At 35.5% G+C, this 16902-nt stretch overlaps 2 protein-coding genes across 5 annotated transcripts; one reads left to right on the top strand and one right to left on the bottom strand.

Annotated features, from left to right (window-relative positions):
* Positions 1-2602: 2602 nt before the first annotated feature.
* Positions 2603-5437, top strand: LOC104110334 (uncharacterized). Of its 2 annotated transcripts, XR_004510538.2 has the most exons (4): positions 2627-2864; positions 4310-4466; positions 4857-4998; positions 5181-5437. XR_004510538.2 is itself a non-coding variant. In XM_009619801.4 (3 exons), the coding sequence occupies exons 1-3, from the start codon at positions 2688-2690 to the stop codon at positions 5312-5314; spliced, it is 468 nt and encodes a 155-aa protein (XP_009618096.1). In that variant the 5' UTR covers positions 2603-2687; the 3' UTR covers positions 5315-5437. The 2 variants fall into 2 exon arrangements, 1 of the variants encoding a protein (XP_009618096.1); XM_009619801.4 differs by lacking the exon at positions 4857-4998 and having other exon boundaries at positions 2603-2864.
* Positions 5438-9249: 3812 nt separating this feature from the next.
* Positions 9250-16362, bottom strand: LOC104110335 (serine/arginine-rich splicing factor SC35). 3 transcript variants are annotated; one of them, XR_011408805.1, is made up of 9 exons: positions 16131-16326; positions 15936-16014; positions 14784-14863; positions 13710-13776; positions 13417-13488; positions 10517-10714; positions 10262-10434; positions 10031-10165; positions 9250-9747 (listed from the first exon to the last, which is right to left on the bottom strand). XR_011408805.1 is itself a non-coding variant. In XM_009619802.4 (8 exons), the coding sequence occupies exons 1-8, from the start codon at positions 16204-16206 to the stop codon at positions 10153-10155; spliced, it is 759 nt and encodes a 252-aa protein (XP_009618097.1). In that variant the 5' UTR covers positions 16207-16362; the 3' UTR covers positions 9854-10152. The 3 variants fall into 3 exon arrangements, 2 of the variants coding, with proteins under 2 accessions (XP_009618097.1, XP_070033809.1); XM_009619802.4 differs by lacking the exon at positions 9250-9747 and having other exon boundaries at positions 9854-10158; positions 10254-10434; positions 16131-16362; XM_070177708.1 differs by lacking the exon at positions 9250-9747 and having other exon boundaries at positions 9854-10165.
* Between the last annotated feature and the right edge of the window lie 540 nt (positions 16363-16902).

Genomic DNA, 16902 nt, shown 5'->3' with positions numbered 1-16902 from the left:
TCTCTGTTGTTATTTATTGATACATCATATCATCATTTTGGGCTATTCTCATGACATTGTAAGCCCATGAGAGAGAGACTGGAGAGATTGATGACTGAGAGAGGCCGAGGGCCTGATTGTGAGGATATTTTATGGATCGGGGCTGCCCGCCTGCAGCAGGCCTTATAGGCTTCTTATTGCACGTGAGTTGGCAATGCAGATCTTTATATTATTATTGCACGTGAGTTGGCCGTGCGGATCCTTATATTATTATTACATGTGAGTTAACCGTGCAACACGTGAGTTGGCCGTGCGGATCCAGATATTTATATTATGGCACGTGAGTTGTTCGTGCTTATAGCGTTTGGGCTGTAGGAGCCCCTCATGAGTCTGTACACCCCCAGTGAGCGCAGTCGACTATAAACAGGGATCGGGCTGCACGCCGCAGCAGGTATTGTATAGCGCTGAGTGATTGAGTGTGCTGAGCACACTGATAGAGAATGCGAGACAGTGAGATTGAGTACTCTGAGAGTGTGAGTACATGAGTACAATCTCTGAGATACATTGCATTGATATGCACACATGATATATATGCATAGAGATGTATTTTCCTCATGATGTACGGTATCACATTATTTATGATTTCTCACGCATGTTGACAGATGGGCATAGTGATGCATTTATTTTATAATGGTTATCTAAAAAGAAAATAAGATATTTTATTTATTATTGAAAGGATTTTGGAAAATTTTCTGTTTTCAAACTTATTCATATTTTTGGTAACTTTGGCAAAAGATTTGGGTTTTCACTGATGTACTTGAAAGAAAGAACTATTATTGCTGAAATCATGATGTGATTGAGCATTTTTTCTCTGAGTTTTTTCTGGTATTATTTGCTTTATGTCGTTATTAACTATTGTGGATTAGTGGATTTGGACCCGACCTTGATAGAAGCTGGTCACTACTTTCAACCAAGGTTAGGTTTGTTACTTACTCAGTACATGGGGTCGGTTGTACTAATACTACACTTCTGCACATTATGTGCAGATGTTGACTGATGTTGTTGATGTGCTCGATGGTTGCGGGATTTGAAGATGTATCTGCATTCCTGTTGTAGCTGCCTTTTGTTCATGATAGCCTTAAATTATAAAAGCTCTGTTTATGTACTATTCAAATAGACTATGTATTTATTTCATTTCCGTTTTGTATACTCTATTCTTAGAAGCTCATGATTTGTACTACCAATTCTTGGGGATTGTATAAAATTAGGATATTTATTCACTTAAATTGCTTTAATAATTATTATTGAAATTGGTTAGTTGAAAATTGACTTACCTAACGGGAGGGGTTAGGTGCCATCACGACTAGTTGGATTTTGGGTCGTGATAATCCAGTAGGTCGGCTTTCATAGTTTTTCATTAATAGATTATGTTGCTCGGCTACAAGAAGATGTGAGATAAGTTCAGAATACTTTTTGAATCCCATCTCTCAATATTGCTGCTGCATGAGCATATTCGAAGCATGAAAAGTGGTGAAAGTTTTCTCCAACATATCATGATTAGTAATATTATCACCACACAATTTCAATTGGAAAATAATTCTGAACATAGCAGAATTATACTCACTGATAGATTTAAAATCTTTTAGCCTTAGATGAGTCAAATCATAACGTGCATGTGGAAGAACGACCATCTTCAGGTGGTCATATATATCTTTGAAATTATTCCACAGTATGACTGGATCTTTAATAGTGAGATATTCCATTTTCAAGCCTTCATCAAGGTGATGACGTAGGAATATCATTGCTTTTGCACGATTTTGGTTTGATACTTGATTTTTGTCCTTGATGGTGTCTGCCAGACCCATCGCATCAAGATGAATTTCAACATCAAGCACCCAAGACATGTAACTTTTGCCTGATATATCCAGGGCTACAAATTCAAGTTTAGAAAGATTTGACATTATTTAGAAAAAGAAAGTTTGTACCTCTGATACTTTCAAAGTATTTGCTCGAGATGGCAGAATCTCGTGCTGATAACGTGTTATGAAATAAAGACTGTAAAGTAAAGACAAGTATAGAGAGAAACTGATATATTATTCAAACTTCAAACTTATGTACATAATGAACTGAAATCTCCTTTATTTATAGAAGAAAGGAAGCTGCTGTGTAAGCTGCTACTGCACCAGATATAGATAACTTTCTATCGAGGGTAATATTTATCCACAACGGAGTACCGAAAGGATAAGCTCATTGTACCAGATATAGATAATCTTCTATCGGGGGTGATGTTTATATATAACGAAGTACCGAAAGGATTAGCTCATTGTACAAGATATAGATAATCTTTTACCGGGGGTGATATTTATCCATAACGGCGTACCGAAAAGATAAGCTTCTTCAGGAGACTTATTTCCAATAGAGTATTAAATAGATAAACATATTTACGGCGGAGTCTCGTATAGATAAATTTCTTCAGGAAGCTTATTTACAAAAGAGTACTAAATGAACATCTATAATATATTTATAACAGAGATATACTAGTAGTATTATTTTCAATAAAATTAGGACCAATTCATAAATCAAAATTTAACTCAAGGGACTAAACAGGAACTTGCTCCAACCAACGGGTCAACTGTGATATACTTTAGGATCGGCCCCGGTTCCGAGAGCTCTAGAGCTCTAGAGAGAGAGAGAGAGAGAGAGAGGAAATGGAGGAGAAGGGGAAAGTGGGAAGTGAGAGATGGAGCGCTGCGATCGGAAATCTATCGGAGATGGCGTCGAATCTGGATTCTCTCCAAAAGCTACTCGTGAAGAAGGCAGTGTACGTCGACGAAGACACCTTTGCCAAAGCCTCTCTCACCTCCGAACAAGCCCGTACTATTAAGGTTCTATCCCTACTCTAAATCACTCGTTCATCAGTTGAAGTTTTTTAGTTGTGACGAGTTTCCTACTATATCTGAAAAACTGAGTTTTGAACTGAGATGAGGAATTATTCAGTTCCTTTTATTGAAATTTGTTGATTTTGTTTTCTGGATGCATTCCTGTTAATAATTGTGTTTATAATTGGACTATAGGTTGATTAGTTGGAAAAGGCAATCTGTAATTGGTGAATGATCTCAAAATCAATGCGCGGAATAACACAGAATTCTTATGATGAGCTAAACTGAAAACAGAGAACATAGAGCAACTTGAGCACTAAATCAGATCACTAACTAAAAGGTTGGAGAAAGCTTAGGCATAAGATACTCTAGAGAAAATTTTATGTCTTGATTATAAACTCCCTTCACTAGTCAAATCTTGTAATGATGCGAGTTGCATTGCCTTAAGATGTGCTTTTGCTACCACAACAGAGAAGTCCCACTAAGTAGTGCGTTAATTTCAAGTTCAGACATCTCTCAAACTGTGAGCAAAGATGTTATAAAGATTCTGATGCTAAAAGGAAAACGAGCCATCTACGGCAATCTTTGGTTTAAGGTCTAAGAGGACTTCAAAAATCCTTATATCTCCATTAGTTCCAGATGAGGTCAGCAACTATCCAAGGCATCCTAGTGTCCTAAAGCAAAAACTGCAATGATGGATTTAATATAAGCGTAGATGTGGACACAAGAAGCAGCAAATTTTGGATAACTTACGCCTCCCAGTTGGATTTTAATGGATAGTTGGATAGCATCTGTAACTGTAGCTTTAATTTAGTAAATGGACAAACTAAGAGGAAGCAACAATTTCATGCAAGAACAAAGATAAGCGAGACAAACTGTAACCTAGTTAAATAGAAAAAGGCTTTTTGGGTTAAATTACCTTTCTGATTCATTAGCCCTACACGTTTTGTTGTTTCCATTTTATCTCCAGAAACTGAAAGAGAGATGCAATGAAGCTGAAGAGGAAAACCCAGAAAAGGTTATAATGGGTGAAGAAAAGGAGGAGAGGTCGATAGGCTTCATCTAATTAGATATAAAAGCCAGCACGTTAGGCACGTTAGTGTCTATACCTTCTAATAGCACATTTAAAAGAGATATGGGAGGCTTATCCATCTGGCAAAAGAAACTAGTGTCCGTAAGTATGCAATTTTTGTAGATTTTATCAGAAGAAAAATAGCAAAAGAGAGCATCAATATATATTGAGGAGAGGTAATCAGTGAGGATTGAGGCCAGCCAGCTTTATTTGACCTCGTAGAAGCTCAGGCATGGTTGATAATTGCATGAGGTTTGAAGAATCTTTTGGCTTGTCATTGGTGTAAGGGGGTGGAATCTTGTTGGGACAAGGCATAATCATTGTTGTTGTATGCTCGCTCCCACTATCTATGAAAGTAACGACTATTCTATGGCTGCAGGTTCTTGAACAAAGAGTTCAGACTTTAGAGCGAGAATTAGATAATGCTATTTCTGCTGCTGCTCATGCACGGACTGAGAAAAGACAGGCTGAGGCAGCTCAGAAGGCTGCTGAACTACGTGCACAAGAGGTTACGAGAGAGCTTGAAAATACCACAAGTATGTGGCTATGTGCTTCTGACTCTTTTAGAAATTCAGTCGTTAATTCAGAGCTCTATGATATATGTTGTTCAAATCAATTTGCTTTATGGACTTCTGCTACAGTAAATATGTGCTTGTATAAGTAGTTATTTGTAAGTTTGTAATCTCACCTACCTCAATGAAAGGAACTCAAGTACCAATTGTATTGCCTAATCATCAACCTCTTAGTCTCTGATAGTCTTTTGTTCTCTTTTTCCTTTTATTCTTTTTTAAAAATTAAAAGTTTCATTCTTTAAGAGAGGTAAAAGAATTTTGCTCTATAATTTTGTTCTATTTGGGCTACTGGCAACATCCCCTTTTTGTTTCAAATTCATTATAGGTGATTTGCTCTCTTCTTCTTTGGTGCAGATAGTTAGGGCTTAGAGGGTGGGCTTTGGAGAGCAAAAGTAATGTAGAGTCTTTTGGCGAGCACAGCGGAATTTTAAGCTGTCTAGATTAGCCAAGAGAGTTTTATCCGTCATTTTGCCATCTTAACTGTCATTTTGCTCAGGTGTCTTTACCTGTTTTCATGCTAGAGCTTAACCAAATTGGTTTGCTTCAGTTTTAAAACAAGAGTGACCATGATATTACACAATCAGTCATATGGATTGTCTTTATAAAATTGGGTCTTGTCATTTCCAGCCGTGTCCTCGCAAAATGGATTTGCACTTACATGCTACTCTGTGGTTGTAGGGGTATTTGAGCTGCACATGGAAGAGCTGCGTGCAAAGCAAGAAGAGATATCTAAGCGAGATAAGGAAATCAAACTTCTAGAGGCCATAATTCAGACACTTGGAGGCAAAGGCTCCCATTCTACCCATGAATGAGTAAGAAAATCTACAGTGACTGTAATTACTGTCATCTTGTATCATTTCTTTGTATATTAAACAAGATTTTGGTTTGTAATAGATGTACCAGGAAGTAGATGAATATTTCAGTAAATTTCTATATCCCAGTGTTGTGTTTTGCTGCTTCTTTTTTTTCTCCTCTTCCTTCGATGGTATAATAGCAGTACCACTATCGACAATGTTAGGATATCTAGTATGAATCATTAACCTGAATCTCTACCTTGTAGTAAATTGAAATGAACGTGGCTTGAAGATTGTCATTAAGGCTGTCCTAGGACCTTACTCCGTAGCTAGTTACAAAGGTCGAAAATATATGATCCAACAAGTATTTATTTCTTCAATAATCATATATGTAAACGGCGTGTTACGAAGCTAACTCTAATAGCAATGTAGGAAAATTCAATCTTATTCAAGTTGTAGTTTCAAAGCTTTTTCTTTTTTCCTCAGCCAAACCCTATAGCCGAGTTATTGTGTCAAATAGTTAGACGAGTCATCCTTCCCCCTTAATCGAGATTTTCAGTTGCTTAAATTAGATAAACTTACACAAATATACATACTCGCCATTGAAATTTCCTGCACTTTAAAATGTGTGTCTCTTAAATAATTTTTAGTTGTCGGGTACTAGAAGATTAAATTTTGCACTTGGCAAACTTAGTTCTTGAATAGAAGTTCAAATTTTGCCCTAAGCTCTTCAATTTCGCATAAACATATCCTTCGATAGACTTTGGCCGCAAAAAGAGACTCGCCATTATTAATTCGTATAATAATTACCCTTCTTTTGCCAATGAAATTTCGTCTTAACTATTTTTATTCATGCTGGTCGTTTTTAATTACCATACATTAACGTAACGAAACCCCCACATTTCTGCAATAAGTCTATAACAAGGGTGCCTAATTGATAGGACTGATGGATGAGGAATTCTTCCATGCTAACCAATCCTCGTTGAAAATTGTTAAAGCAAACTACCCTGATTGATTTTCAAATGTTCAAACACTGTCAGATTTTCACCTCATTTGGTACCAAGTACCAATAGTTTTATTTTTTGAATTCTGCCTAGGAAAGGGTTGATCATCTTCTTGAAAAAGTTTCTGAGCTTCGCCCTCTTAGCTCCTTCGATGAATCTTCTGGTAGCTCTTTTCTTGCTATGAATGCAATGATGTGAACTTTTTATACCCTCCTCAAGACCTTGTGCTAGGCCTAGCCAGGGGCGAAAGCTACACCATTCTAAGGGTGGTCAACTGAACACCTTACGAGAAAATTATACAGTTTATATAGATCAAATATTAAGTTTTAAAGGTATATAACATATATTGAGCACCTTAAATTTAAGTAACTAAAATTTGTGGCAGCTTCTTTCCTGCTATGAATACAATAATTTGAATTTAATATACCCGCTAGTGCTAGGGCAATTGCAACAATGGAGTAATTATTTCCGTCATGTATTTGACGACGTTCGCTCACCATTGTCGATCAAGCAAAGCCGCCCTTGGGTTTAAGCTAGCGTTTAGCCATAGATTCCCAAATTTGTTCTGAAAAATTTGATTTGGGTGAAGTTTGGTTTGAAGATGAAAATGTGTTTGGACATCAGTTTTCAAAATATATTTCCAAATTTATTTTGGAAAAACGTGAAACATGACTTATACTCACAAGTTCTAAAAATTTATCACAAATACCCAACAATATCACTATCAATAACATTCATTATATTATCGCAAACCATAGTCCTGAACATAAATAAATTTGATACAAAATTATCATTTTTATAATGAACTACATGATACACTATCAGATGACCGAGAAGACGAAGCAGCATTGTTACAAAATAATAAATTGTGGGCTCTTTTATAAAATACAAAAGTTTGGGACAATTTTAAAAAAATATAAGTGATATTTTTGCCCAAAACCAGCTATTGAGCTGGTTTTGGGATTTGAGATTTGGGATTTTGCCAAAGTGTAGGCAAAATCTATGGCCAAACATGTGTTTGCCAAATAAAACCCAAATTTATTTTGGCAAAATCTATGACTTGCCTTGAACTTTAATAAAATAAGTGACCTAAAACTAAATTTTAATAACATGCCTTGAACTTTATATATATAGTTGGTGTCTCCTTTCTGTTTTTCGCACTTATTTACATAGTGCAGTACTCTTACAAGAAATGGAGCCTTCACAATAAACATCTGCTAGTAATATTTATTTATATTGGTAAGGGTTAATTCAAGTTAATAAAATATTAGCCATGTGTTTCAGTACATTACTTTGAATCTTATTGTAAAAATACTTATTTATTACTATGAAAATTTGAGTAGTTTAATCCATAGTTCAAAAATATTTCTATTGTTAAAATTTGAGAATTTAAAATAACTACTTAAAAACTCGGAAATGAGATTTATGACATTCTTAAAATCACATACAAGGAAATAATGTAAATATTTTATTAATATAAAAGGTCTAATAATGAATAAAATAGAGTTTTTAAATATTTATGGTAACTTTTTGACAGAGGCGTTACTGGTTAAAAAAAGCCTCACCCGAAGAAGAAACAATTAATTGTAACTTTAAAGATTAAAATAAAAACTTTAAAACTTAAAAATAAGATTTAATGCATCTTACAAAATAATAAAAATTTGTATTAATCAAAAAGACCTCGTGAACTGGTATTTACAACTTTCTTAACGTGACTATAAAAGGAGATAATGAACTTTTATTAAATTTACTGATTTCCTACCATTTTAATAACTTGATGACTTGGAAATAATGATCATAAGAAAATAGTGAGATTTTTAAAAATTAATTGCAACTTTTTAACAAAGATGATACTCCAGTTTTCTTATGGTAAATATAAGGTTTATCATACAAAGAAATATTAAGGTTTTTAATGATTAATCATAATTACAATTTTATCAACACAGAACGCACTTATGAATGATGGAAAAAGAAGAAGCAATCCAATTAATCTTTCTTGAATCTAGTTATCCTAAGTGACATATTGAGCCGCTTTCCAGTTAGGTCTTTGCTGAAATTCAAATGTGTGTGCTGAGTGCTGACGTATTGGAATTCCACAACTCTTGACCCTCTATTTTCATTTATATGAAATAGTTTAACTCAGCAGTACAAAAAAGAATGAAAACTTTTGAAACTCTTGATATTAAATATACCATTATGATTATAAGACTTCTATAACTGTACTTCCAAATGATATATTCTAATATTTGTGACTATAAAAAAATTACTAGTGATAAAATAGAAATTATTCCCAAATGTAAAAGCGTGTTATTCTTTTTTAAACTAACCTACAACTAACATTACATAAATTAAAACGAAAATAGGAATCAAACTCGTATAAGAGCCTTTTTTCGAGCGAAGCTCCAATATGATTTGGGAAAAATTTACAAGTTAGAATACTTGATAAACCTCGTTATGCTTTGGTTAAATTTTAATATTTCAATTTATAAAGTTTTTTACTAAGTTCAGCATCGGATGAAAATGATTAAAACAAAACCTTTTATCCCCATCACTCATTGTAACCGCTAAAATATCCTTATAGTTGAAGATCGTTGTCGAATTCATTTTTTTGAGTCTGAATGGCATATAAGATGGACAATAAATAGTACTGATACAAAAATATAATGATAGTTTTGCCTTTTAATTATTGGAAGTTAGAAAATGAGACTAAACATTGATTAAAGAATATGAACTGAAAGAACAGCACGCAGAATATTAAAGAACTCAAAATCAACAAATCACAACGCAATTGAACTAAAAGAACAGCACGCAGACAACTAAAGAGCTCATAATCAACAAAATCATTTTCCTCGTGGTGAGAATTGCTTTCTATAAATCCATAATCAAACACCGGAAACGCTTTGAGTATCAAACACCGAAAGCGCTTTGAGTATCAAACACCCAAAACGCTTTACGAATTTATCCTTTGTCAATTGTCATAACCGGGTTTGCCAATACGCACGTCTTTCAAAAGATTAGACTATATAACATTGTATAATTATTTCAAAAGATATAGATGTCATATCCAGTGCTTTGGGAAAGCTACTTCTTGGATGAAGCATATTTTTATAATTTAGTAAAATGATTATGACATGAGCTCCTTTTTTGGATAAGAAACGTGATATGGCTTAAAAGCTCTTGACTGGAGAAAGGCTTACCCAATACATCATATACATTTGCGCACAGAAAATCTCCAGCCAGCATCTGCTGTTCATGCATCGCAAATACATTAACTACAAACAGCATCAAAAGCTGCATTGCAACAGCCAACCATCAGCACAATCAACACATCATCTACCAATCAGCCTCATCAAATTTCACGAACTAACTATAAGCTACAATGATGGTTGACAGCCACATCATCATCATCAACTGACATCAACCTCATCATCCTTCTCTCGATCATAACTATAAAACCCACCACGAGTTTGGTTATAAAGTTAGTACATCCATAAGGAACATACATTGCCTTAATAGTAGGAAGTACAGAAGGAATATATAGAAGCAACAGTAGTATGCAAGCATATTGCCATATTGCAGAAAGTGTTTAAGAGGAATCCCTCAATATAATTTCAGCATCATGACTCATTTAAGTTCCTAACCATGGTACCATAACACTGAAAACTTAAAAGATAGCAAGCATGCACTATGTAGAGTACAGTAACATTAAACACCAGGAGACCAGTCCTACCAAAATGTCAGCTAATACTTTGCCTAGATATTGCATCACACAGTTCGCATTCTGACACAGTCAGCAGACAGCTAAAGTGGATGGACTTCATTAGCCCCCTCTCACATTATGCCAGCAGAAAATTACTCCTGAAATGTACACAAATAAAATAAAACACAAATGCTTTAGCAAGTAGATTTAGTCAGAGAGATGGGATTGATCAGATCAAAGCTTAGCTTATCACCTCATCAGCATGAGGAGAAGGGCTTCGTGAATCCATTGCTCGACCAAGAGGGGATCGGCTTCGAGGAGTTGGAGAACGTTCAATGTGACTGCGCTTCTCAGGGCTTCTTTTTTTGGGTGATAAGCTTCTACGAGGGGACTCTTTCCTGTAAGGACTGAGGCTACGCCGAGGTGGGGAGGCACTGCAATAAATTTCACGATAACTGCCTGATATAATGCAAAGACAAGACAGTACAGGTCGTACATAATACATCAAGTGAAAACCTGTCAAATGGACTCCTCCTATGGTGTTTTGTGTCACGTCCCCTGCCACGACCTCGATCATAGTCTGGACTTAAGCTGTGGCTCCTACTTCGACGGCGATAATCCCGTTCTCTCCGCTTATACCTATCACGCTCATATCGATCAACACTTCTGCTCCTACTTCTGTATTCTCTATCTCTATAGTGATCATCACGGTATCTGTTAAAGGTGAAAACCAGCAAATTCATAAACCCAAGACCAATCACCAGGTGTACAATAAGTGAAGAAAGCTGTTGGCAATTATTAAGCCAACAATATTTCCGCAACTAAGAAACCAATCAGGAAGTAAACTACAGACAAACTTCCCGTAGTTCAGTTCCATGTGAGTTGTCTTAGCAACACTGTATTCAACTTGCATTTTGAGCTCATAAGCTCAGTCTCCAGAAAAACTATACGAGATACATTCAGCACACCTCTCGCTTCACCATATAAGCGGTCAGACACTAGACGAGATCAGAAATGGTTTTTGCCCTTTTTCCAAGTAAATTGTGTTTTCTGAACATCATACAGTTTTCTTTTCTTCTTTTTTTTATTAAGTAAATTAGATTCAATAAAGGGCATCAAGAAGATGCAAAGAGTACAAAAGTGATAGGATAATTAGCTCCATTACAAAATCCTATGCTACTATCAGGGAGCTAATAAAATCCACAAAACTATCAGCACGGTTAACAGGGGTAAGATAGCTCCAACTAAACAGATTAACTAAACACGCAGCCTTGAGGGAGTAGAGTGGAGTTGAAATGCCATCAAAACACCTTCGGTTCCTTTCTTTCCATATACGCCAAAAAATTACATCATCATACAGTTTTCTTCTTTACTATAAGCATGTGGTATTTTATAAACATCGTATACGAAACAACAATAGCAGAGCCCAAAAGCTCTTCTCAATGAAAGATATACCATCAAATCTTAACTCTCTTTGCCTCCAACATAGAGTTTCTGAATTGCCACATGGTCCATATGACTTTACGGCATCCACTACTCCACAAACATCTCAGCTGTTTGACAATCCACACACCCTTTCCCCCATGAAAAGATGAGATCAAAGGAAGATAAAGGTAGAAACAGAGTGAGGAAAAGTGCATATGATAATCAAACAGGAGAAAAACATCTTAAAAGGTTTTACTTCAAGCTAATTTCAGAAAATAGTCGGAAATAGAATACTGCAGAGCACCACCTATATAAAATACTTGGTATGATTCAATTCCACTGTTGCAACTTTGTATTAAGACATGCAGTTATGGTCAAATGTTAATCACAAAAGAAAAGTTGTTAGTACATTACACTTTCAGGAACTCTAAAGCAGGAAGAAAGAAACAGAAGTGTCATGCAAGCGAACTCAGAATGATAGAGAACCACAATATCCTGACTTCTAGAATTTCGTAAAATCTCATACCAAGCAATACCTATCCCTCTACCACTACCTTTTTTTGTTGTGTGTGTGTGTGTGTGGGGGGGGGGGGGGGGGGGTTGTTACCTCTTCCCCTCCATTATCTCCCTTTTGCTCGTCACTGAGCTCTACAACCACCAAAGGATTGAAAACATGTGCTAAACATAGAAGCATACAACTACGAATTAGAAAGGAAACTAGAATAATAACCGAGAGCAAACAATGGTAATAACAGATAAGAGTTACTTGCTATCTAAACATGTTGGAAGCACTCGGACGACTACAGCCCAACCAGATGCATGACCATTTTCTGCAAATTCACTTTATCTAAGGTGTAATACTAACTCACATTCAGGGGTTATTTGGTATGTGGGATAAGGGATACTAATCCCGGGATTAGATGCGGGATTATTTTATTCCGCGTTTGGATGAATTTTTAAATCCAGGATTAGCAACCCCGAGATTAATTAATCCCACAATGGGGTATTATTCTATTCCAGAATGAGGGTAGTTTAATAACCCAGGAATTAATCAATCCCAGGATAAACACTAAAGTGACAAAGATGCCCTTCTCCATGGCTCTTCCCCAAAGTCTTATAAACAATCCAAAGTTAAAATTCAAAATACAAGGTTATCCCAATTTATCCAGTATACACCAAACACACGTTTATATTATACCCCATATATCCCCTTTTTAGTTCAATGAACCAAACATATTCCAATAAAAATATATTCATTAAATCCCGTCATTATTTAATTCCCGTATTATAATCCCATCATTATAATCCTGGGATAACTTGTTCCCCTACCAGACGACCCCTCAATGTTACAAAGTAACTAGGCAAGGTCTAAACCTCAGCAGAATTTGAACACAAATCAACAGCTATCAAATGAAGATTGCAGAAAGGTGTGCTACTAATCCTTCCCCCAACCACTTCAATCTTTCATCTCTGAACTGAGAAACTGCATCTACATGACACTTACTTTTTCCCTCTTTCACATATTGATCATTGGATTCTACTCCATCTAATTACTACTGTTGAAGTACATCCTGGAAATCTTGCTTGCTTACGGCATTGCCGCCTTATCGAGCCCCATGTAAGTAGCTGGACATCATACGGATAGAATCGTAACCCCATTTTCTTTTATCTTTTCCTTTATACTCTTATTAATAAGGTCATTTTGTTTACTTTATACTAGCTAAAAAGCAAAGAGTAGTAGTTAGATAATATTGGCAAGGGTCATACTATGGAGTACCACTTCAACATAATATTTTTAACTGTCCTAAAAGGTCTGGCATGACAACTGAAGTCATAGAAACAGGAAAGGACTGGGTCAAAAGTAATTGGAATAGATGATCACCGTGCAAACAACAGCATCAGGTGAAACTCCAGTAACATGGCAAATATCTATATAACAAACACACAGTAGGTTAAAAAACAGCATGGTAGGTACAGTTGGAAAGGGTGACCTTCTACGAGGGCTTCTGCTTCTCGAGCTTCCTTTGATTCTTGAAACCTTCTCAATGATCCTCCCTTGCTGACTGAGACCAAACAAGGCATAAGATCAGAAGCTAAGAAAGGAGTCAATAAACAAGTCATCAAGGAGCAAACACATTGAATTATCCCAGAGGAAAATTCCTTCAAGTAATACAAAAGAGAGGAAACAGAACCATGCAATTCATCAAAGGCTCCAGTTGAATATGCACAATAGAAGATTTGAAGCAAGCGTTTAATATACTTGCAAAATGATCCAGTTACTCACATTCGTTCTGCATTTGGCCCATATTTGGCAAATTGAACGGCCATTTCCCGCCCATCAACCACTCTTCCTGCCAAAAAATTCATATAGTTCACAGAGTTATTACTTTTCACATGCAAAAGTAGAAAATAATCAAAGTAGACCCTACATCAACAACTGTGATATCTATCAATCATTAAGGGCACCCTATCTAACTAAAACTAGATTTGCATCCACTAACTAATTCATCCACTGTTATTGGAAACAAACAGTTTTATCGGTCTACTTGCTGAGAGGTCGATATGTGATTGATCGTCGTAGTTCCAATAAATCGGCAACCCTGACCAGGGGTTGGGGGAAAACAAGTGCACCAGAAGAAAAAAATAGCATATCCAGTCCTTCTAGCAGTCAGACAAGTGATTTGAGGTTACACATGAAATCACATTACGTCTACAATCTATAATGCAAAATGTTCTTTCAAACAATGCCACATTTACAGAGGACTGGAATGTTTAATGTGCACCTCAAAACAACTCAATGTGGTGGCCAGAGACATTGACATAATAAACTTAAAATGCAGAAATAAGTGAATCGTGTAATCTGCTATAAGAAGTAAAAAACTAGGTAGTTTCGAGTTTAAGAGAGTATTCTCAATTCATATTCACCACCAACCTTTGAATTTATATGTAAAAACCTAAGTACCTGACATGTTAAACATCGCATATAACATCAAGCAGGGATAAGTGGCAATTAGCATATAAAATGCAGTGCTTTCTGTAGGATGTTATAACTGTTTTCCCTTGATTTAGTCAAACTGCCATCATGCTTGACAGTTTTCTATCTTCTCACCATCGCAACATTTTTCCATCCGACATCCAAAACATCCCAACAAACACAGTATGCTGGCTCATAATCTAAATCATAGCCATTAATGTCAGTTTGACATAGGCTTTTTTTCCCCTCAGTTATACGACCAGCCCCATAGTAGTTAAGTAAAAAAAAAGGTCCTACAAGCTTACAACAGGATTTTCAGAACACCACACAAAAAAATTAAATGTATATGCAAAGCACAACTTCAAAAAGAATTTGGCGAAGTACCATCCAGCCTATCCACAGCCTTCTGTGCTTCATCTGCATACTTGTAACGAACAAATGCAAACCCACGTGACTCACCAGTCCTGTTACAAGAGCAAGATAAGCGTTTAGAAACAGATAAGAGTTCAGGAACCTCGCTCATCATTATTTGGCCTGCTTATAATAACAATTAACAACATATAGAACACTCTTCAGCTGTTGCAAGGGTGGCACAAATTAGATATTCAGCGACCTTCTATCAAATGGAATACTATCCCGGCTGCAATTTGGTGGTGCATCTGGAAAGAGAGAAATGATAGGTTGTTTGATAGTAGGAAGAACAGGGTCATTAATATCAAACACAACTGTATTGTTTTGCTTAAGTTTTTGGTGTAACATGGCAGATGTACATGCTTCTGACCCTTGTGCCATGATTGACTTTATTAGCACATTACACAATTCGTAATGTTGGTTCTTTTGCTTGTAACCCATCCAGCAACTTCTTCTTGCTGGTTTTATTATATATAAAATACTGCTCTTTACCGATCAAAAAAAAAATTAACATATAGAAGCACACATGTACTGAGTCGCACAGAACTTTTGAAATGCAATATGTTATTCTCATATGTTGCAATAGTTTTGCAGTGTAATTCTTATAGTCATCACGATGTGTCACAACACAAGGTAAAAATTCTTTTGGCAGATTATAAAATAACAGATTGAGAATTCAAGCTCGTTCGTAATTTAATGTCCACAGAAGAAAGGCTAAGAAAAAACAACTAGAATCATGTTTAACTTTCCCTCTTTTTTATAAGATTACACAAACAAATGGGTAAAATCATCACTAAAAAGAGCTTCAAAATCCTCTTGTTATTTTACAAAAAATTACAGTTAATTTACTCCGAATACTCAATTCCTTGAGCAAGAGGTCCTAAAAAGAGCATAATGGATAAGAGTAATTTCAAAGAACATTATATAACAAACAAATTCCAGATTAAGGCCTAATTAAATAATATTTATTTTTCTGACGAAACAACATCACAGTTAGTTATTCTGTACAAAACATAAAACTCTTTGGTTTTTCCTCCTCTAGGAAAAGAAATCTCCATCGTTTTTCTAAGGAATAAAGCCGCAAGTAAATTTAAGGGGAGGAAAGGCAAAGAGAGGTTTTAGAACCTTCTGTCTCGCGGAATGAAGATATCGACAACCTTCCCGTACTTGTCGAAAAGAGGATACAGATCATCGGCTGTGGTACCTGTTACAACAAAACAGTTAAACAATTTACAAACATAATCAGAAAAAAATCACAATGAAAAAAAAACTAGCGCGAAATCACAAGCGGAAAAAAAAAAGGAGACGAGAAAAGCTTACGGAAAGTGATGTTGAGGACGAGAAGAGAGTAAGTATCGGTGATGTCCGGAGGTCCAGTTCTTCCGAAGTGCGACATTTTTCTCCGGCGTTCTCTGCGTCGCTCGCTCGAATAGGGTTTCGTAAGCCTGATGATTTCTGAGAGAGAAATATATTTTGGAGTTCAAGAACCTTCTAGTTTCACGCAAGTGCCCTTCTAGTTTCCTCGCGCGGCAAATGGACCAAAATTTTTGTTGGCATATGATGAAACCTGCCCCCTCTACTTTCCTCAACGATAATTACACCGAACTTGAATTAGTAAATATATTACATTTACACATTAAAATTGGTTTGGACCATGAAGTAGTATTTCATTGTTCCCATTAACTTATTTGAGAAGTATTTTAAGTAATAAAATTTATCACTAATTTTCACTCAAATTTTTAATTTACTTTCGAGTAAAATTAATATTCAAATATAATTTTAACTTTAAATACTCTTTTTTAACTTCAATTTTAAATAGTAGTTCAATCTTTACAAATTGGAAAGACAAGTATTATTACGTGTTTGGGTAGATGTGCTATAATTAAAAATAAACATTTGGTGTGTTTGATAAAAAAAAAAGGTGTTGATAAGCACTTTTTATATAAAAGACTGAAATATCCTTAAAATTGTTAACACTATAGAGGAGTTAATTACTATAATATTTTTTAGTTATAAATTGATTTAAACATAATTTTTTTGTGGATTAATATTGACATGTTATTTTCTTGGTGTTTCTTTCTTATATTTTTAT

The sequence above is a fragment of the Nicotiana tomentosiformis genome, chromosome 1 (genome assembly GCF_000390325.3).
Source record: "Nicotiana tomentosiformis chromosome 1, ASM39032v3, whole genome shotgun sequence".
Classification (NCBI taxonomy): Eukaryota; Viridiplantae; Streptophyta; class Magnoliopsida; order Solanales; family Solanaceae; genus Nicotiana; species Nicotiana tomentosiformis.
The sequence above is the reverse complement of the archived record's forward strand: the minus strand, read 5'-3'. Positions and strand labels throughout refer to the sequence as shown.